Here is a 21,430-nt window from a genome sequence, read left to right as displayed (position 1 = left end):
GAGAACATCCTTTTACATCACATTTAACTACAAATCGATCATTGGTTAACTGCCTTTATTTGAAAACACGGCATTTCTGCTGACTCATTCTTCATTCACCGCCTGTCTGCTGTACTTATACACCCTGTCAAACGTCTCAGCATCATTTCATGGAATCTCCTTCAAACTGCTGTGATTGATCTTTGCACAAATGAGTCTGAAAGCACTTCTCCAAGTCTGGGTGGAGGCGAATGAATTCTTTGAGCTTCCCCAACTCCTCAAGTTCCTGAAAAACCAATTTCAGAACCATTTAAGAAGCCAATACTTTTGGTATACGAGCAGTGTAAAACCATGGTACTTACTTAATTTTGCTCTAATGAAGTTATTCATTAATGACTGTTAGAAAAATGCATAATGGAGCATTCTGAGAGCAGTGTTATGCATATTTAGAAAAGGTGGTGAAGATTGACTGAGGGACTAAGCTGAAATGTAATTGCTTCACCTTTGGGTCAGGGGGGGGTTCCGACTCAGAGCGGACCAACAGGTGGTCCAGTTTCTCCCTCAGTAGATCAGTCTCCAGCTGGCTGATGAGCTCCGGCTCCACCCCCTCCCACTGAGCGCCGTCAACAGCATCCGACTCGGTGAAGCTCACCGACCAATCGGCCGACAGGATCTGTGCACCAACACATGCACCCACCAATCACAAATAAACTCCAATTACAAGGCAGTATAAACGTTGCCCTGTGTGCATTAGATTTGAGTCTCAGTAAAAATCTAGCTAATGAAACATGTCATAGACAATAATATAATGTATGTCAGGTTTTTTGTAACATTTACATTCCATACTTAGCCCCCTTGCTCTCACACACACACACACACACACACACACACAAACACACACACACACACACACACACACACACACACCAGCGTCCTGGGTTACCTCCCGTATCTCCTGGCTGATAGCAGCCACCTTAGGGACACGTCTGAGCTGCTGCAGGAGCTGGTCCAGGTTCCTCTGTAACTGGGCCATCCACTTGGGTGACACCCGCATCTCACAGGAGTGCATCAGCTCATTCCTCTGCCTGATCACCTGCAAGCAGCAGCCCCCAGGGACACCTTCAGCTGGGCAAAGGTACATTTGCCAGCCCTTTCTCATTCATTTCAGTTTTGTTCTGATGCACAATATCATAGAACACCATATAATCTGGGGTGACAAACCTTGGGTGCTTTTTCACCACACCAAGTACTGTACTTTTGGTACTTCAGGAAAGTACCAAAAGTATGGTACTTCAAGGTGTTGGTTTTCCACTAGTAACTGGTATCAGCGCTGAATGACCTCACAGCTCGAGGCGGGGTATTTTGTACTGAATTCTAAAAATTACTGTAGTATATTACAGGGCTGGATGATGTGTGATATTAATACCAACATCGCATGTTATGCACATAATTCTCACACTGCTAGTAAGCTAGATTAAGATCGAACTGTTGTTGCCTGAATGGATCTCACCTCCCTGACACTCTGCTGGTCTATAAAGCTGAAGTGGTCGCAGAAGTTGATGAGGTTGAGGAGTGCGGCAGCGTCACATTGCTCCGGGCTGGTGCTGTTCACCTGCCCGCGAGGCATGTAAGCCTGTAAGAGAGACACAGCACCAGCAGGTGAGGCCACAGGACTCAGTGCGTCACACTTACGTAGTAGTGACTGCATGGTGCATTTCAGGAAGACTTGCCTTTGCCAGCTCCCAGTGCTGAAAGGACCACAGCCACGGCTTACAGTTGCTCCAGTTCACCACTCCTGCTGTATTGGTGTGATGCCGTAAAATCTCCGCCTTCCATTCACGGCACACTGAGCAGACCGACGTGAACTTGTGGAACATTTAAAAATCACGTCACCACTTAAAATAATACAGTCGGTCTATAGATGACACAGGCAGCTGCCTAGGGCGCCAGGTTGCCAGCCAGTTTAATTTTGCCCCCCCCCCACACAAACACACACTCGCTTACCTGGTTTCCCTTTGGTCTGCACTGGTTCTGGCATTGCCTGCCAGATCTCAGCACATGGTTACTATCAATTATAACCGCATGAAAACATTTCATTTCATTATTCACGAAGTCGCACAGTCCGTCCTTCACTTTTAGGAGGCAGTAACCCGCTTTCAACCAGTTTTTATAGCCGGACTCGTTCAGACGAGCGCTTAACTCCTCATATACCATTTCGACGATCGTCTCTTTGACTCAACTATCACGTTCAGCGACTAGTTTAATTTGGTTTCGTTTAGCAAAAACGTGGCCAAATATGCATTTAGATTGTGACCGCACATCAGTCACTGCTTCTACCAATCATGCATGCACAATTCTGTATCACAAAGCCAGCGAAGTGCAGTCCTGCCGTTTAAAAAGCCTATTTCCGTGTTTTGTCAATGTTCGCCGCGGTGCACTGTGGGAATTATAGTTCAAGTGGTGCGCGAACTCTACGCTGCAAATGTCTGAAAGATAATGGCAATTAGCTTAAGTAACGCCCTTCAGGGACATCATGAAGCGCGGTGATCTTCGCTTCGGTGATCGCTACACCTGCTGTTGAGCCACAAAGTTATATGCGTCTGTGACCCGTCCGAAGACAAATTTCATTAGCACTCATTTTCAGAAGGAATAACCAAATCTAAGAAGTTAATGCTTAATTTTTTTAGGGGGGGGCAGTTTTCCAACCCCATATTATTTCCCATAAGAACATTAATCCATGTTATTACTGGCAGTTGTTGACGAGAATGTAGTGACATAATTTGACATAAACCAGTACAGGACAGTTCAGTAGTTAAACAAAACCAAAAAAAAAAATCCTTTGAAAAATAGGCTGCGGCCACATGGAATTTCAACGTACTTCATGTGAGCGGAAACGTACACAAATTTTGCCAATTTTCTTTACCATTTTATTAAATATTAAACCATAAAAAGTAGTCTCGGGTCAACAAATAAAATACAGCTCAGGCCTACTTATAAAGTTTGTCAGAGTTACACAACTCAAAGTAACAGCTTTAATAGAAAAGGTTTAAATTATGTCAAAACATCGAAAGAAATTTACAATGGTGTTTGCAGAGTACATCCAACGACTAAATAATATTTGTATTTTTGCGACATAAGTTTTTAATAAAGATTTTCCCCTTCAAACCCCCCCCCCCCAAATACCTTCATCCTTCCCGCCATTCTTTAACACTGAAATATAAAAAGGTACTCTAGGCTGTAAACAAACACTACAGTAATATTTATATAAGAAGTGTATCTTCAAAAAAATAAATTCAGTTGGTTCCGCTTGAATCCAAAATTTGTGGCTGACTATCAAAAAGACGCTTCCTGCAGTTCTGTCCTCACACATTTATAAACGTGTTATTTACAAGGAAGTCAGACGGAGGGAGTTCAATGGCTATTCCTTCTGTTTGCACTTGAGGGCGCCAGCGTGGCGCGCAGTTGCGATCCCGGACATGGATCGATCGCCGCTATGTTTCTGCTAGGGACGTCCACTAGGGGGCAACGTGAGGTTGAGCATAAGTTCGTGAACGGCCGCAAATATCGTGCATTCACCTGGAGGAGAGAGTTTGACACTACTTCAGAAATGAAATAATTTAACATTAACTGGTAGCCTGATTAGTTCCCTTGGTTACCTAGCTAACTTTCACCACTGTATTTACCATAACTTGTACCCATAACCACTCTCTATTGTGCATCTTGTATCAGTATGGAGGCCCACAGTATCTGCAGGGGATGCGTTCCAATACCTACTGTGGATAATAGGGAACCATCCGCAGACCCCATATACAAGGTGATTTTCATGTATGTACACATGGTAATTGATAAATTATGTACAGTTAGACAAACATTAAATACAGAAATAAAGTACATTGTACATTATACAGTTACTGTACAGTACTATACTCAAACAAAAGGGATTCTGACGTTCAAGACGAGAGATTAATGAAAAAATATCATGTATCAAGTTGAATTAATAAATCTCCATCCTTTTTATACCCCTCAAAGGATTAAGGAACAATGAAAAAACTTTGTTATACACTTCACAATTTTTTTTCAGACCATGGTAAACCACAGAAACTGCGGATATGGGTGGATAATGTAATTGTCTATTGTCATGTCTCTGTCAGTAGCAAGCAGTGTCAATAAAGATTCTGATTCTTTGACTTTGAGAATCAGAATCTATATCAAAATCAAAGTCTTTGACTTTGATAAAGATTCTGATTCTGATATTCAGAAATACATCTTGCTAACCAGATACTGATTAGAGGAACAGCAGCAAGACAGGGTACAAAAATCAGGATCTCAAATTTGAGAGTCTATAACCTTAATCTCTAAACTGTTTCAGCTGAATTAAATCAGTAACCGGTGCTCTGTTAGAGACTGCAGACTGACAGCTCTGCCCCAAAGGGACCTGGACCCCATGATAGGGAGCGTCATCGCCGTGTCCCGTCCACTGCCACCGGCCTCCATCAGACATGCGCGGGATCATCACCGTAGCGACCTGCAGCGTACAGGAAGACCCCAGCTGGCCCCCACTCACCTTGGCGTGGGGGGTGCATGTCGCTGAAGCGCTTGAGGATGCTGCTGACCATGAGGGCGGCGGCTCCGGAGGAGCTCTGCTGCCGCGGGATGTCGGCCTGCTGCGTGAGGCCCGTGGCCATGTCGTACACGATGGGCACGATGAGGCACATGGGCTCCGGCACCAGGGGCATCCGCTGGGTCAGCTGGAGCTGCCGAAGACACAGACGTAAGCTACCACTCGGCACTTCAGGCTCGCTGGACGCGACGATGTTCAGCACTCATTTCTCTCCAGATCCATGGCACTGCGACGGAGTCCGTCAGGCAGAAAAAGAAACGCCGCTACCTTTAAGTAGGAGGACCGGCAATGCCTTTAAGTAGGGGGTCCGGCAATGCCTTTAAGCAGGGGGCCCGGCAATGCCTTTAAGCAGGGGGCCCGGCAATGCCTTTAAGCAGGGGGTCCGGCAATGCCTTTAAGCAGGGGGTCCGGCAATGCCTTTAAGCAGGGGGTCCGGCAATGCCTTTAAGCAGGGGGACCGGCAATGCCTTTAAGCAGGGGGCCCGGCAATGCCTTTAAGCAGGGGGCCCGGCAATGCCTTTAAGTAGGAGGACCGGCAATGCCTTTAAGCAGGGGGCCCGGCAATGCCTTTAAGCAGGGGGCCCGGCAATGCCTTTAAGCAGGGGGCCCGGCAATGCCTTTAAGTAGCTTTGTTTAGAGAAAACAAAAATTTCCAAAAGTTGTGTGTCCAAAAGACCTGACTCCTACACTGTCAGAAAAAAAGTACCAATTTGTACCTTTGAGGGTACAGTTATTGTCACTGGGGCTGTACCCTCAGGGGTCTGCCAACTGTACCCTTGCTGTGGTACATTAATGCTGTTTGTACCTTGGAGTACAAAACTACACCAGGGCTCTGTCCTTTTATCTGACAGCAAAGCTGGGGGGTATTTTTTGTGTAAACAGATTAAGGGAGAAGACAGAGTGCCACGAGCCCAGGAGGACAGCGGGTCGCAGCCCACAGCCCAGGAGGACAGCGGGTCGCAGCCCACAGCCCAGGAGGACAGCGGGTCGCAGCTCACTTACAAAGAACAGCATCTTGGATTTGAGCACCACAGCGACAGTCCCTGGGGGGGCGATGGGGGGTGCGCTGGGGGGGATGGTCAGACAGAACTGCACGTTCCATTTCAGTTGGGCAGCCTGGTCTGGGAACTGGGGGAAAGGGGACCCAGTAAAGTCATGGAAGAAGGACAATGATACAGTGACACACCAGAGTACTACACAAATAAAAGACATAAAATATAAAAAGGTGGTAATAAAAATGAGATTTAAAAAACAGATAGAGAGTCAGCAGGCCTGGTGCTGTTACGGAGAGAGCCAGGTGGCCCTTGGGGTTCAGCCCGGGACCCTGCTCTGGCGATCCAAGCAGCCTGGAACTCTCACCATCTCCAGCTTCATGATGCGCACACAGTCGCGGAGGATGTTGGTGGGGGCCCCCAGCAGCCTGGTAAAGGCATTCAGTGTGTTGTACTTGAACGGAGGACCGGCCACCTGGCGGGAGACCAGACGCCATTAACATCACTTCCCGTTTGTAGACTCATCCACCCCCAGTCACCCCCAGTCACCCCCAGTCCCGTTTGCCCGTGACCCTGCGGCTCCACCTACGCATTTCTTAATGAACACTAGCTGGATCGGCATCTTATTCTACAGACTTCCTGCAGACTGAGAGAGAAGCAGCTTTCCTGCTGGCAGGAGCTCTACACCAGCAGATAAGATGAGCAGCTTGGCCGTCACCATCCGGCAACTGCTGGAGGACAGAGCTCCAGATCTATCGCCTGAACCCGAACAGAGCCACAGATGCACAAACAAACGAGACTGCAAAGGAAGCCCACGGCCGGCAGGCGGCCGCACGCCGCTCACCCTGGTCTCAAAGAACTTCTCCAGCATCTGCAGCTCCTCCTGGGACCAGGGCCCCAAATTCTCGGGCGTCACCTTTAGCTGCAGCGTCTGGTACGTCTTGGGATTCAGCGCCACTCGGCACTTCAGACCCTCCGTCTTGAACATGATGACACCGGGCTCGCTGGACGCGACGATGTTCAGCTGCGGCGGGGGGGGACAGACAAGTCAGGGGCCCCGTCAGCCCTCCAGGGGCCACAGGGGGACAGGGAAGGGGGGGTAAGGACTCACGTTGGGCTCCTGTTGGATGATCCTCTGAAGGTGCCTCCTCATGAAGACAGATCCCAGGAAGCGCTCCAGTGGAGAGCAGAGGTAGCTGCCAGCCAACGCCGGGACCAGGCCTGGCGTGGACGAGGGCAGCAGCAGCACGTGCAAGGCATTGTGGGTAAGGACAGTGGGAATGGAGGCCGCCCAGGAGCGCTGAGGTAGCTTACGGGGGGGTAGCATGCTGGTTGATAGGGCTGGAGGGGGGGGGGGGAGGCAGAGGAGGCGGGGCATTAACCGACCAATCAGACTCCGCGTGGACCTCTACACCTCGAAGGCTGTTGGTACTTACAACTGCCGGCTCGCGGCGAATGAGAGGCATCCGGGATGGGGGAGGGGAGGGAGGGGTTACCCGGAGACATGCCGAGGATGCGAGTGCTGGGCGAGGGGCCAGACACCTGGGGAGACCCCGGCCAGCCTCCGGGTCGCGCTCCGGGAGATACCATGGTATAGGGTGAGCTGGGATCCAGCGTGCCTGAAAGGCACAAATCGCAGGGCATCAAGGTCTGGAGGCGAGAAGGCCACACCCATCTTTATCGGCAATAAAAACACCTTCCTCATCATCCTCTTCACCATCATCCTCCGCCATAGGCATCAGTACATTTCTAAGTGACAGAATGAGTGTCAAATGACCCAGAATAGTGGACTTTACCACTCCAGGTCACAAGAATGTTACATACAAATAAAAAAGCTGAATAACATGAAATATAACAAATTCCCTCCTAATTCCATTAGGCTTCTTTTCTAGCAGCTCCAGGCCACTGCAGACTGGAAGGACAGCCTGACCAGCAGGGGGCACCCTGACCACAGGCAGACACCCAAAACACCAAATTCCTTAGAGAGGGACAAGATGAGAAGCCAGGAAGTCATTTCATCAGGGCCTCCTGTAATGCCCCCCGGAAAGCTACACACCAAGGCCGTCAATCAACACACAACAAGCCTGGATTTCCGCCTACACATTTTTCAAACACTTATTCAATGGAGATTCTAAGGTAGCGGGCAGACAACTTTATGGTTTTAATAATGAGTATATTTAGCAGCTAGAAGGACAAAAGCTCTCTAAACTAGTGGTCATTTGAAACAACATTAGACACTTGCGGTGGTTTTGCCTGTTCTGGCACCAGGGGGGGTGTCGCACAAAGCAGGATTTCACAATTAGCTGGGTTATCTTATGCTACAAGTGATGGTCATCCAAGTTTAGCTAAGGAGCATTCCTATTGGACAATCATGACTTTTAGCTTAAGTTAACCAGCATATTAAACACCATACAGCGTAATAAAAACGCAGCAGCTCATGCCGTGACCAGGAGCAGGAAGTTTGAACACATGACCCCTACTCTGAGGTTCCTGCACTGGCTTCCTGTTAGGCTCAGGAATCTGTGACCGATCGCTGAACATTCAGAAAAGAGTCCATCAGATGCCATAAGATAGGTGGTGGGGGACGATGGAGCAGGCAGCAGAGTCAAAGGAGCTCATTCTGGGTGAGACAACACAGTAACAAGACAGTGAAGTGTGCGATGACAGAGAGGACTGTGCAAAGGACACACACACACACACACACACAGAATCGCTCATCTGTTGTTAATACCCTAGACCACCACTAGATGGAGCCACTGTCCTGCTTACTTACCAGGGGATGGTGTGGGCATCATGGAGGGCGAAGGCACCACGTTCTGGTGGTATGGGTTGGGCGGGGACGTGAGGGGTGGGTAAACCGCGCCCCCTAGAGACTGCTTTGCAAACTGAAACGAAGAGGAAGAAGACCTGAGTCTGAGGAGACCATGTGTGTGACTGACAGGGAGCTGGGACACGAGACGGTCCATTACGTCCACGCCCACCGGGGACGGCGGGTTGTCGTCCTCGTTCACAGAGGGCCGCCTGGCATCCTGGTTACTGTCTGCAAACATGTTCAGGAACGTCTGCGGAAGGAGGCGGGAGAACAGCTGCAATGACAGACGGCTCTTCCCAGCACATCAAAGTGAAGTTCAAAACGATGCAGAGCTTATGTTGAAACAGAATCACAACCGAAGCACAGCCTCGGATTAACATTTTAATGAGCACCAGCTTGTGTTTCAAAAGTAGTTAGCCATAATGCTTTGGGAAGTGAATAAAGAAGCCAGTTATGATTTACAAATGCAGGCAAGGGTGTCGATCTGGGTATGGACGGGACGGTAATACTGAGGGACAGTGTTTGCTTGGGGGGCTCCGAATATAGGAACGGGAAACATCGGTAGCTAATAAGATTGCTTGTGAAGTTATTAAAACTCTTTCTGTATGGAGACGCCATCTTCCTGGCAAAGACGTCGGAAAGCCGGCACTGTACCTTAAGGCCTGGTGCCGGGTAGAATCCCTCCACGATTTTAGTGTTGTCAAAGAGGCTGTAGGCGCCATCGCGGACGGCCACCACGCCCCGGCTGCGGCAGTAGATGTCGATGCAGTAGACGCTGCGGAAGGCCAGGCGGATGTGCGTGGGTGACTGGGGCAGGATGGAGAAGCACTGGTAGGCCGTGTTGGTCCTCTGGGTGAGACCAAGCATGGGCACCGTGGGCAGCTTATTGATGGCAGTGAGGGGGGCCTGCGTGTCAGCCAGAACCTGCGAGACGGGAGCCGTCAGCAGACAGAACCTGCCGGACGGGAGCCGTCAGCAGACAGAACCTGCGGGACGGGAGCCGCCAGCAGACAGAACCTGCGGGACGTGAGCCGCCAGCAGACAGAACCTGCGGGACGGGAGCCGCCAGCAGACAGAACCTGCGGGACGTGAGCCGCCAGCAGACAGAACCTGCGGGACGGGAGCCGCCAGCAGACAGAACCTGCGAGGCGGAAGCCGTCAGCAGACTGAACCTGCGGGACGGGAGCCGCCAGCAGACAGAACCTGCGGGACGGGAGCCGTCAGCAGACAGAACCTGCGGGACGGGAGCCGTCAGCAGACAGAACCTGCGGGACGGGAGCCGTCAGCAGACAGAACCTGCGGGACGGGAGCCGTCAGCAGACTGAACCTGCGGGACGGGAGCCGCCAGCAGACAGAACCTGCGGGACGGGAGCCGTCAGCAGACAGAACCTGCGGGACGGGAGCCGTCAGCAGACAGAACCTGCGGGACGGGAGCCGTCAGCAGACAGAACCTGCGGGACGGGAGCCGTCAGCAGACAGAACCTGCGGGACGGGAGCCGTCAGCAGACTGCCGAGCACGAGGTCCGGGGTAAAGACGGCTCTCCAGTAGAGGTGCTCCTCCACTTACCATGGGGTTACTGTCATACAAACCCATCGTGAGTGGAAAGTACCATATATCATACTAATGACTGACTTACAACTACCATCAATTAATAAGTTATTAATTACTGTAACTAAATACCAGTAATTGAAAAGTAGATCAATTAATACAAGCTTATTTGGTTAAACACAACAAAAAACACACTGTACAATAAAGAGAACGGAGGCATGGCTGGGTGGATGCTGCCCGTACGGCGTATCGCTGGCCCAGGATCAGATCAAACTTCGAAGGTGGCTACTGAACATGCACCACTATTGCACCATCGTAAAGTCAAAACTTTAAGCTGATTCATCAGTATCACATGGTCATTCGAGATGTAGAGTGCTTAACCATTTTAACAACTGCATACTGCAATTAAATTACTTCAAAGGTACAAGAGCAGGACTAACCTACTGCTTCCAGGCTTGCAGGAGTAACCTTAAGGTTGTGGATCTGTGTCTATGGCACTGAACCTTCCGTCTTTATTTGGACTAAGTACAGAAGCCCCAACTTCTGAATAAATGTAAAAACCACGATTTTCTAAGCAAACAAAAAAGCTGATCTCCGAAATCAGGAAGCAGAGGCGTTGGCCAATCCCGACGCACCTGCAGGAGCTGCACCACAGTGGGGGTCTTGTTGAACATTTCCTGCAGCTGATGGAGGATAATGTTATGGCAGTTGCTGCAGCCCGAGTTGGGCCCCACCGTGCCCAGGGAGAGGTGGCATCGATGGCTGCTAGAGGTCCACTGGATGGTCACCTGGATCGGGACGAGACGGAACCGAATAATCAAACACGGTCTCTGGGCCAGAATTTATCCACAGTTATATGACAGCACTGGTCCTTCAGCCCCGACTGCAGCAGGCAGCACTCAGACCCATCAGGGCTTTCATCAGCGTTTATCCCACAGAGCCTTTGACACGCCTCCGCTTCAGTACAAAGCTTTTAGCCAGAACAATAACAGCAGGCTGGGGAGTAGCAGCAGGATATGGGTTTTTCTCACGAGCAAAGTGAAACGGTCACGATGCTGAAGGGTGATTTTCTCACGCTCACCGAACTCCCCTTGGTGGCTCCATAACACAGCACCAGCTTGCGGTAGTTATACAGCCGGACCTCAGAGAAGAGACTCAGGTAAGACGGCATGTCTGCGGGCGGGAGGGAGGGGGCATGGGGAGAGACAGAACAGGCAGCCATTAGAGAAGACTGATCGCTAGCGAATTCAGCACGCTGCTAGGCTTGCTGTCAAAGCAGCCATTTTAACTGCAGGGATGAAACAGCTCCGGGAATCGCACAAAAGACTCGTCAGGAAAGCATGCATGAGCCAAGCTTGTCTATTGAGGAACGAGTTACAATCGTGTCAAGAACCATTGCAGCTCAGCCAAATTCCAGCTCATAGTCAAGACTCATTTGTACTAATGCCGACGGTGCGGTCTGTCATTGCTAAAAGGAGAATGTTTTGGCTGGTGGCGGGGAGTCCCACGTACCCGGCAGAGAGTTGGCATAGTCCAGCACACACTCGTACAGCTTGCTGATGCTGCTCCAGTCGTTGAGGAACATCTCCACCACCTTGCGTCCACCCACAGGTTCTGACAGAGGGTTCTCGTACGTCATGTACACGCGGCGTGTTGGGGCTGCGGGGAGACACACGCACTCCGTAAGCGATTCCTGCCAGCGACGAGTCACGAAAATTCAAGACTTCTGCTTGTGACAAAAGTTGAGTATTACAGTTCACAGCTACGACACAAACGCTTCAGCAAAGCGCTCAGTAAGGCCAGCCACAACTCAGGGCCGTTCCGACAAAACAGCCTCCAAGTCAAGAGCCGTCAACCATTAAAGTTAAAATCACAGCTTTCAGGAAAGGTCTACTACACAATCAACAAAACACTCATTGAAAAACTAATCACTTTTAATTAGAATTCATAGACAGGACTGACCACACTCCAAACTCCACTCCGAACATGCAGAAAAAGCATCAGATATAGCAGACTGGCATATAACAGAATTTCGCTTATAATGGACAAACAATTTGGTACCCAGGGCCGCTTTTAGCTGTAGTTTTGTTCGGCTATAACGGACATGCAGCTCCGCCTACAAGGCGCGGCGTGCCGGTGATATCCAGCGCAGATACGTACGTAGTCGGGATTATTAATAGTTACGCATCTGGTCGGGTAAAGTTGGATTACTACAAGGTACAATATAATAATCTATACCACAAGTGTGTCTGCTGGGGTGTGGCATGAGTAAATGGTGTCCTGTAGTTGTGTTCTGGCCATACAGCAACTCTGGATATAAGGGACTGCATTGCCAGGTCCCGTGAAGAGCCGGGATTTCAGTGGAGGGATTTTCACTCATACAAAAGATGGGCAGATCATGTGTTCGGGGTGAGGCCATCCATGCACACACACACCCGGCTCCTTGCTAGATGTGCTGCTGAGGGGGCAGTTGGAGAAGACCAGCTCCACCAGCCATGTGCGGTTGTTGCGGCCCTGCAGACGGAAGGTACAGTCCAGCAGGGTGCGCTGCAGGGCCTTCTGGGTCTCCTCACTGACCCCTTTGCAGCCTGGGATTCTGGGAGACACAGAAACTGACCTCAGCGCAGACTCAAAGATAAACTACCATTCAAAATAGCTTTCTTTCTCCTAGGTCTGAGGCCAAAAGTCAAAGAAAATTACAGGCCTCAAGACAAAAAAAAATCATGCCACAACAGAGCACTAAGAAAACCGCTACAGGGAATATTCACCTGAGTATACGGATGGCATGACTACAACCATCCCCTTCCACCTGCACTCCTTGGTGTGGAATCTCCATGTTGGACAGCTGGAAGAAGACGACAAAGATACTTTCTGAAGACATTTGTTTGAAGACCACACAGCTGTAGATCAGCAAATAGAGCACTGGGCTAACAACGCAAAGGTTGTGGATTCTAATGCGAGGAGCTCACATAAATTATAACCTTTTCCTCGACTGTAAGTGGCTTTGGATAAAAGAGTCCGGTAAATATTAAATGTAACTAATTTTATACTGCAGCCTAAAAGAGGACCTGCAGGGGGCGGTCATGGGCTGTGTGACTCAGACACCCTCGGTGAAGGCTAATGACCAGGCAGGAAAGAACTTCAAAGCTGCAACTAGCCTTCATATAGTTAATATTCTTACACAATGAGAGACTGTTATGAAGGGTTTCCCCCAGACACTGCATTACCTCACAGCGCAAGCCGATGAAGGGCATGTTAGTGTCACATGCGGCCACCAGGTGGGCCAGCACCTTGTTGAAGGCACACACCTCCCCCGAGCGCCTGGGCTTCTTGGCTTCCACAGGACCCTGGTCCCCAGACAGCTGTGGAAGATCACAGCCAGCTAAAAATCGGTTCTGCGTGGGACATTCCCCACGGAGCAAAACAGAGAACAGCACAGACAGTAAAAATGCTCCACTGTGAATTTCATCCTGGGTTGAACTGCAAGATTAGCTTGTCATAAACACTATTTAAAAATGAATCAATGCAATTACCCCACAGTGATACTGAAGTAGAATGAAGCAGCAACACACATGCAGAGAATGGAGGACAGGGTCCCCTTCCCCTACGTGACTGTCTGACCCCGGAGCAGCTCAGGGTCCCCTTCCCCTACGTGACTGTCTGACCCCAGAGCAGCTCAGGGTCCCCTTCCCCTACGTGACTGTCTGACCCCGGAGCAGCTCAGGGTCCCCTTCCCCTACGTGACTGTCTGACCCCGGAGCAGCTCAGGGTCCCCTTCCCCTACGTGACTGTCTGACCCCGGAGCAGCTCAGGGTCCCCTTCCCCTACGTGACTGTCTGACCCCAGAGCAGCTCAGGGTCCCCTTCCCCTACGTGACTGTCTGACCCCAGAGCAGCTCAGAACATAATGGGACACCAAGATAGCAGACAGAAGCTACAGAACACTGACCTCTGCTTCTGAGTTTATTTTGGCCTGTAATCTAACTTTTAAAGCACTTACAAATAGTATTAGCTCTCATTCATTAGAAAATATTTTTCAAAATCAAAGGGTCCTTCTGGGAGATGATAACCAAAGGTCTCTTCCTGCTGAGCCAAAGGGCATTATGGGATTTCCTAGAGGCAACTGCAAAAGGCCAGCCTGTCAGCTGCTCTCAGCTCTGACACGTCAGTCTACTCACATCCTCAGCAAATCAGTCACTGGAGTGAGCTCTTCCAACCCAGGGGAACATGCCAACCTCTGTCCCGAAACACACGAATACAGCAATGCGACGTCTTCCATTAGCTCTGCTTCCCCCCCAACAGGGTGCGGACAACGCCCACCTTCCTCTTGGCCCCTGGCCTGCCTGCCCTGCCAGACACCGTGTCCTGGACCAGCTCCTCCAGGCTGGGCTTGAACTGCTTCAGCAGTTGGGCACTGGCCGGCCCGTCGTCACCCTCCGGCTGCACCACGGACAGGAAGTAGTACCTGTAGTCCAGCTCGGTGGGGCAGCCAGGAGAGTCAAGCATCTCCACCACCTGCAGGATGTGACCCAGGGCAGAAGGTGATCATCACCCTGGGGCTTTTAACGTCATCCAGGAAGACATCATATTCTATTTAGCACTACAACCTGATCTAGATCTTCAGCTGTTGTATGTAAATAAATCTACAGCTGGGTAAAGTGGATTCATAGTATATTTTTCATTTTCTAGAAATCAGACATTACTGTGCATTGTTAAGTTTATCACATCAGTGTTAAACAGGGTTTAATGTTAAAGAATATGATAAAGCTAAACCCATAGAGACAAAGGAGACGGTCTCAATCCAAGACCAACATCAGCTCAACATCAGCATCTCCTTAAGGTACGAGGTAAAGACATAACCACCAATCAGGGAGACAATCTGCTTGCTACCATATATGGCTTTGAGAGAATGTAATAATGCATATTGGCATTGCTACACACAAGTACGAGACATGCGTTTATGAGCACAACAAAAAACAGGGACTTACAATGTAGTACTGGGGGAGGCGGGTGAGCCTGACGAAGAGGCAGTGCTTGGACAGGTTGCCGGCCGGGTGCGAGGCAGCATTGGCCAGCGGCAGCGTGTCGCTGCACACAGTGGGCAGGTGCTTCACCGAATGCCGGCACCTTTGCTCCCCCAGCCAAAACCTGTGGTCAACAGCAGCACAACCCTTATCGGAGAGATCGAGGCTTGGAGAGATCCGGGCCGCGGCCAACAGCGGCACGGCCTCTACCAGAGAGATCCGGGCCGCGGCAAACAGCGGCACAGCCTCTACCAGAGAGATCCGGGCCGCGGCAAACAGCGGCACAGCCTCTGCCGGAAGAATCAGGGCTTGATTCTGTGCTCATGGATAAAAAAGCTTTTTGCTCAAACACCAGCTCGGTGAGTATCACTAAAGATAATGATAATGCCTAATATGTCACAACCATACACCCCACCCCCCACCCGCTGAGCACAGGATATGTAAAAGGAATATTACTTGAGCTGCTGCAGCCAGGAAACAAGGCGCCTGGCATCATCGTTGATGGACTTCTCGATGTCGTCCAGCATTGACTGATCTACGGGAAAGAGAGTCGTTTCCTTCTGACTAACGGCTCAGTGGCCTCGCGATGACGGCAACACAGGTCTCGAAACAACTCTGCTTTCCCTGCTTACCGAGGCCGTATAGCATGGGCTGGAACATTCCGGAATGCAAATCCACAAATATGTGGAGGCATTCTGAGCGCCCGCAAGGCTCCAGGATGGGGATGACGAGAGTGGGCAGAGCGGACTCCATGAAGGCTGCAAGGTGACATAATATTCTGGGCTTCAGTGTCATTTTGACGCTGTACATATTCTGAATTAACCACCCGGTTCACTTAGAATGGATCTAGTTTCCCGGACACAGCTATAATTACAGCTGTGACTTTACAGAGTGAGAGTTTAAAATGAGAGGATCTTGCTCCACTACGGCCCAAACACCCTGCAATCGTCACCAGGTCACCGTATCCCACGTCACTTACAATTGTCACTGGGGTTGTAGCCCTTCAGGACAGCTTTCAGCTCCAGCAGCTTCTGGTGGGAGCGGGCGTGGACACTGTCGATCAGCAGCTTCTCCACCGACAGGTGGTCGATCTGCGAGATGGGACAGACGTGGGGGTCAGAGGCGGAAGCTACCTGGCCAGGGCCACATTCAATCAAACAGGCGGGTAAACTTTCTGGTCTTGCCTTCAAGGCCCTCTCCGTTAGTTTAGAGTCGCACGCTGGCAGTGGAGGCTCATGGGATATCTGCAGAGGCCTGGAGCCGTCAGCCTCGTCAATCTTGATGCTGACCCTGTGTATGGGCGCGGTTCCAGTCTTCCTGCCCAGTACCTGCTGGCTGTAATGGAGGACAGGACATTCTGTACCAACAGACGAACCTGAGTCCCACAATCAGCTTCTGATCAAAATAAATATGACTTAATTCCATCAGGGGTGTCGATTTCACATGCTGAGAAACAATGCCGCAGAGTGGCGGCAGCCAACTCACTTCCAGACAGAGAGGACGAGGCTTTTGGCGGGAGAGTAGCGCTCCACCTGGACGAGGTCGCCCCAGCGCTCGCGGATAAGCATGAGGGCTTGGGAGTGCAGCACCTCCAGCTGCAGTGACAGGCAGAAGGAATCTGCGAGCCCTCCGGTTAAGGACTAACACTGGGGCTGCCTGGGGCCAGCTGACCACCGTGGGCCAAGGAGGCGGCCATTCGGCATTCCGGGCTCCGGAGGACATTCAGTCTTTCTGATTAAATTATGAAAACAAGCCACCATTACGATGCAGAGACCCACCGATCGGACAATCCTCTCTGCTTTGAAAACGGGATGTATGAGGCCATTTCCCAGTTTAACACCAAGTTGGTTGGAAACAATAATTTTACAACTTTAAAATTCAACAACAAGGCTACAGAAGGTTAACTGGTGAGTTCTTGCGTGCTCACACACAACACCACGATTGCTCTGCATAGAGAAACATGCAAATATGCGGCATGCCTGCCAGTGTGATCGCTTGTCATTTACAGCTGAGCGAGCGCAGTGCGCAGTTACGGAGGTGCCACAGCCAATCGCTTGCTATCGCTAATCACTGGAAGTTTCACAAACGATGGCCGGTAGAAAGAGATCTGGCAGGGCTGAGGAAATCACACTGCTTGAACAATTCAATATGCTATAATTCATTTATTTCTTGAAATGGCAGTAATAAAGTTTATCGCGATAAGACTTGAAATGTTGCATCATTTTTCTCCAAGAATGAAGACAAAATGGGCCGGTCTTCCAGGCAGAAAATAAGTCTAGCATGCAAGTGATGTGGCATGTGGCATTTCAGAGTAACGGAGATCTGCCGATGAGCACGGAGCCGGCATACTGATCGGCTCATCAAAATGCCTTTAGAGCGGCCTTTCGGTGAGGAGGCCAGTGGCCAGTAAATCCATTAGTGATGGGAGAATCTAACACTGGCAGCCACGGGAATCCACAGTAGCCCTTTCTGACAGGGTGCACTAACATGAAAGCTGCCAGGGCAGGAGGGAACAAGGTTACACTGCATTTAAACACCAGGCCAGCAAACAGGCCTATATTCATGGAAAAAAATACAGGGGTAGTAAAACAAGCTGAACAATACAAAAGGTAAAAATGTCATAAATAACTATTAAATATTACAAACAGTTCAAATACGCTTAAGATCAGCTTTTGATAAAAAAAAAACTAACTAAAAAAGCCTCTGGCTTACCAAAGACGAACCCATGGTAATCACTTGCATGAATATAACAGGTCACTGGCATGAAAATCAGTCCAAGATCTCCAATAGAACTTTAATTGCATTCAAATTAATTTATTACTTTAAACTGGGATTCCCTAATGTAGAGGGCACTCTGTAGACAAATGTATGAGCTCAGTTTGAGGGGACAGGAAACAGTCACACGGAAAAGCTCACGGCCAACCCTAGTGCCCCAGCCATGCTCTCCTATACCCCCCCCCCCCCCCCCCCCGCCCCCCAGCAAATCCGGAAGAAGTTCAGGTCCCGCCAACCTCAAGGTTCCCCCGTAAGGATACGAAGGCAGTTGTACATATCCTGCAGGGGCTTCTCGTCAGCGAAGAGCCGGGACTGCACCAGCGAATGGATGAAGTTCACCTGCAAGCTGTGCACCAGAGCACGACCATCTACGAGGGGAGAGACAGAGAAAACTGGTCACTGAAGCTGTCCTGAACTACAGTCCGCAACAAACTGATCTCCTACCTGCTGACAAGACGACACGATGCCCACCTCCCGTCTCCTTGTCCTCCACCAGGATCTCCAGCTTCAGAAGCCTCCATGGTATTTCTGGGTCATCCCCCATCACGGTCAGCGTGGCTTCAAACTCGCCCTCCACGCGAAACCTCACACGCCCGTTGGCTTCAGAACATGACGCGGTATCCATCAGTCATTCCACAACCTTAAACTGAGACTCCTTCAACTGTACATGTTACTGCTGGGACCTGAACGATAATGATCCTTCACCTGGAAGTTCTTCAATGGGGATTTGAAAACAAAGCCAATTCAGATTTCCCGCTTGACGTGAAGTAACAACATCACCTGACAGAAACAGGCAAACCCAGCAGAGAAGAGCACATTGTCCTAATGTCAGATTGCACCCAGCTGGCCCTTACCCACTGTGAGGTTGGTGACCAGCTGCGGCGGCAGGTCTGTGGTAACAAGGCGATGTCGCAGGATCTGGTTAAGCTGGTTCAGGGTGCTCTGCTTCTCCTGCTTGGTGATGGGATCTGGTGGGATGATCTTTTCCTGCAGTCATTACACACAAAGCCTTAAAATCAGGTACCTGGTGCAAACACTTTTGAATAAATGCAGAAAAAATCTCATCAGCAAATAAAAACAATACTAGCATAAATATATGTATATGTGTGACACTATCCTAAGACTCAAAGCAACAGTACTGTTGAATTTTTGGATCAGATCTATAATTAGGTACAGAAATGTTTCTCTCTCAATGAAACTAACTTAGAACTTATTAGAACTATGATTGCAGCATCCATCATTCCCTAAACATCAGTAGACATTTGTATTGGATCATTTTGACAACTCGTCCAGACACTAAGGCGGCAGCAGGGCGCTGACCCTGATGCAGATGGGGAGGCGGGGGTAAGAGCCTGTGGTCAGCACGTCGACCGCGAAGGGGATGGCGAAGCTCGGCAGGCGGGCATGGATGAGGGCGTCCCGTGCCAGCGATGCCAGCCGGTCTGCTGTGTCGACAAACAGGAAGGCCTGCTGGTCCAGGAAGTTGGATATCATCTGTTCCAAAAAATAAGCCCATTAGTCAACAATACAAGGTAACACAGGGGCCAGAAATCATTTTCTACACTTTCCATTCCATTTATCAACTGAGACAACTACTTCTCCTAAAATTATTTACTGTTCTACAAAGCAAAATGATTAAAATGAACACGCAGGTGTCCATCGCAGTAAAAGCAAAGTTTAATTTCAGGTGCCCAGCGAGGGGACGGGCACTGCCACATACCGCACATTTCTCCACCTTCCCGGCATTGCTGGCCCACTTCACCAGGGCCAGCAGCCGCACAAACAGCTGGCGGGTGCGGCTGGCAAACTGCACAATCTCGATTTTCCTGCCATAATTAAAGTCACGACACCAGAGGGAAAACAAGCACATTACGCAGCACATGATCAATCCACATTCCCACCGGGTGATGATGACCACTGCCACCTGTATTTCCCCAGTAACAAAACCGTGCAACTCAGAAAATCTTACCTTTCCATGTCTGTCTTTCGGGGGAGTCTGTGGGACAAAATAATAGAGACTGTCAGTAGAATTATTTTCCAGAACACAGCAAGTTAGAACAACAAACAAAATTGAGATACTACAAGTAATCAACTCAGCGAAGAAAGGGGAATGACTCTCCCTAAATACTAGGGGCAGCACTAGATCCATGAAGCACTAAATAGTTTTTTAAATGTGTGATTTATAAAGATGAAGTAATGGGAGCCAGACAAAACCACGCAGAATAAACTTCACAGTACTGACCTGCACCTAGGGGCAATATGCTCATTGTACTAACAGAATCACTCACTTGCATAATTCACATTTTAACAGTAATTTTCAAACATTTCAAACTGTGGATGGAATGATCATTCAACTAAATAAAGTATATTTCACACATAATCACATATTTACCACATGGACCATTCTATACTTATGAATTTCATGCGTATTTATGAATATGCACACATAAGAAATAAGAATAAGCATATCTAAGGAGACGCGAGTTCGTTTCAGTACAACTTCATTCGAATTGAAAGTCAGGGAATACTATCTTTTGCAAGGTTTTGCACACATAAAGGTTGGGTGGTTGTAAGCAGCAATACCACACCTGCTGCTTACTTCTATTTAACAGGACAGGACAGGACAGGACAGGACAGTACAGTACAGTACAGTACAGGACAAGACTGGAAGCCACACACAGCTGGGTTTTACTCACAGCTCAGCCAGCAGCGTGATCTCATGGTAAGTTCGTTGCAGCAGGAACTCAATCAGCAAGCTGAGCCGAACCCCGTGAGTCGCCGGAGCCCCCGGAACAGGAACCTGGGGCGCCGAAGTTGGACCCCCGACCGGGACCAGTTGGCCATCTGAACCAATCTGTACCGGAGCCATTTTAAAAGTCAAGAGAACCTAGAGCCCCGGACTAGACAGCTGCGGGATAGAAATGGAGGATGAAAAGGGAAAGTCGAAGACCCAAGTCGCTCTAGACAAAAGCTAAGCTGTTTACACTACGCCTTGGGTCTTTTAGCTCGGTACTGGCGTCTTCTCTCCATCGGAAAGCTGACATAAACACGTTGATAGAAATGAATTCCGCTCAATGCTTCCGTACCGCCATCACTTTCGCCCACCGGAAGTGATTACAAATTCAAGGCCCCGGATACGGAAATTCTAGTTTGCCCCTCCCCTCCACAAGCGACAACCAATCACAACCTTGACCAGCGCCTCTAACCATTGTTTTGACATTTGATAAGTTTTTCCCCTCCGTGTTTTACGCATATACTGTACATAAGGATGTATTTATAATACACAGAAGTCTCTTAGATATCTAAATCTGGATATCTAAATATAAATTCGGACATTTAAATGATGAGCATGTCCTTTTATTTTATTGTTATGATCATTTAGGGGAAGTACGCTGTCTCGGTGGTAGTGCTAATAGTTACCAACAAAGTTTGAAAGCGGTTCCAGCGGGAGCGCTTTGCTGCCTGGCAGTCTGGTTTCCTCGCGCAGTGTGGGTGACATGCCGTCTTGGTAAATTGATAACATATTAACGTGTACGTAATGCATTTTTAGTTCTGCGAATCTTTCGTGTTTTGTATCTCATCTAGCTAGTTCATACTAATTGTTTTATGGTTAATGTATATATCTCTTAATGCATAAATTCCCGATGGATATTGCTTGTTTAACTTTAACATAGATCAA

The 21,430-nt window shown here is 49.4% G+C and overlaps 2 protein-coding genes across 4 annotated transcripts; both read right to left on the bottom strand.

Moving 5' to 3' along the window:
- Window positions 1-38: 38 nt before the first annotated feature.
- LOC111838159 (uncharacterized protein CXorf38) lies at window positions 39-2,427 on the bottom strand. The gene is made up of 6 exons (XM_023800834.2): window positions 1,984-2,427; window positions 1,710-1,844; window positions 1,490-1,612; window positions 923-1,072; window positions 482-652; window positions 39-265 (listed from the first exon to the last, which is right to left on the bottom strand). The coding sequence occupies exons 1-6, from the start codon at window positions 2,191-2,193 to the stop codon at window positions 143-145; spliced, it is 912 nt and encodes a 303-aa protein (XP_023656602.1). The 5' UTR covers window positions 2,194-2,427; the 3' UTR covers window positions 39-142.
- Window positions 2,428-2,883: 456 nt separating this feature from the next.
- Window positions 2,884-20,892, bottom strand: LOC111838216 (mediator of RNA polymerase II transcription subunit 14-like). 3 transcript variants are annotated; one of them, XM_023800970.2, is made up of 30 exons: window positions 20,448-20,891; window positions 19,721-19,747; window positions 19,472-19,577; window positions 19,072-19,245; window positions 18,606-18,738; window positions 18,223-18,351; window positions 18,012-18,119; window positions 16,462-16,594; window positions 16,161-16,311; window positions 15,956-16,067; window positions 15,609-15,734; window positions 15,433-15,511; window positions 14,941-15,100; window positions 14,273-14,467; window positions 13,181-13,315; window positions 12,722-12,798; window positions 12,389-12,549; window positions 11,466-11,612; window positions 11,035-11,126; window positions 10,589-10,741; window positions 9,059-9,328; window positions 8,574-8,654; window positions 8,366-8,477; window positions 7,029-7,211; window positions 6,704-6,933; window positions 6,437-6,616; window positions 5,960-6,067; window positions 5,603-5,728; window positions 4,544-4,733; window positions 2,884-3,555 (listed from the first exon to the last, which is right to left on the bottom strand). In XM_023800970.2, exons 1-30 carry the CDS (start codon window positions 20,618-20,620, stop codon window positions 3,482-3,484), a joined length of 4,125 nt encoding a protein of 1,374 aa, XP_023656738.2. In that variant the 5' UTR covers window positions 20,621-20,891; the 3' UTR covers window positions 2,884-3,481. The 3 variants fall into 3 exon arrangements, with proteins under 3 accessions (XP_023656738.2, XP_023656737.2, XP_023656736.2); XM_023800969.2 differs by having other exon boundaries at window positions 8,562-8,654; window positions 20,448-20,890; XM_023800968.2 differs by having other exon boundaries at window positions 8,366-8,654; window positions 20,448-20,892.
- Window positions 20,893-21,430: the final 538 nt, after the last annotated feature.

Source organism: Paramormyrops kingsleyae, chromosome 1 (assembly GCF_048594095.1).
Source record: "Paramormyrops kingsleyae isolate MSU_618 chromosome 1, PKINGS_0.4, whole genome shotgun sequence".
Taxonomy (NCBI): Eukaryota; Metazoa; Chordata; class Actinopteri; order Osteoglossiformes; family Mormyridae; genus Paramormyrops; species Paramormyrops kingsleyae.
The sequence above is the reverse complement of the archived record's forward strand: the minus strand, read 5'-3'. Positions and strand labels throughout refer to the sequence as shown.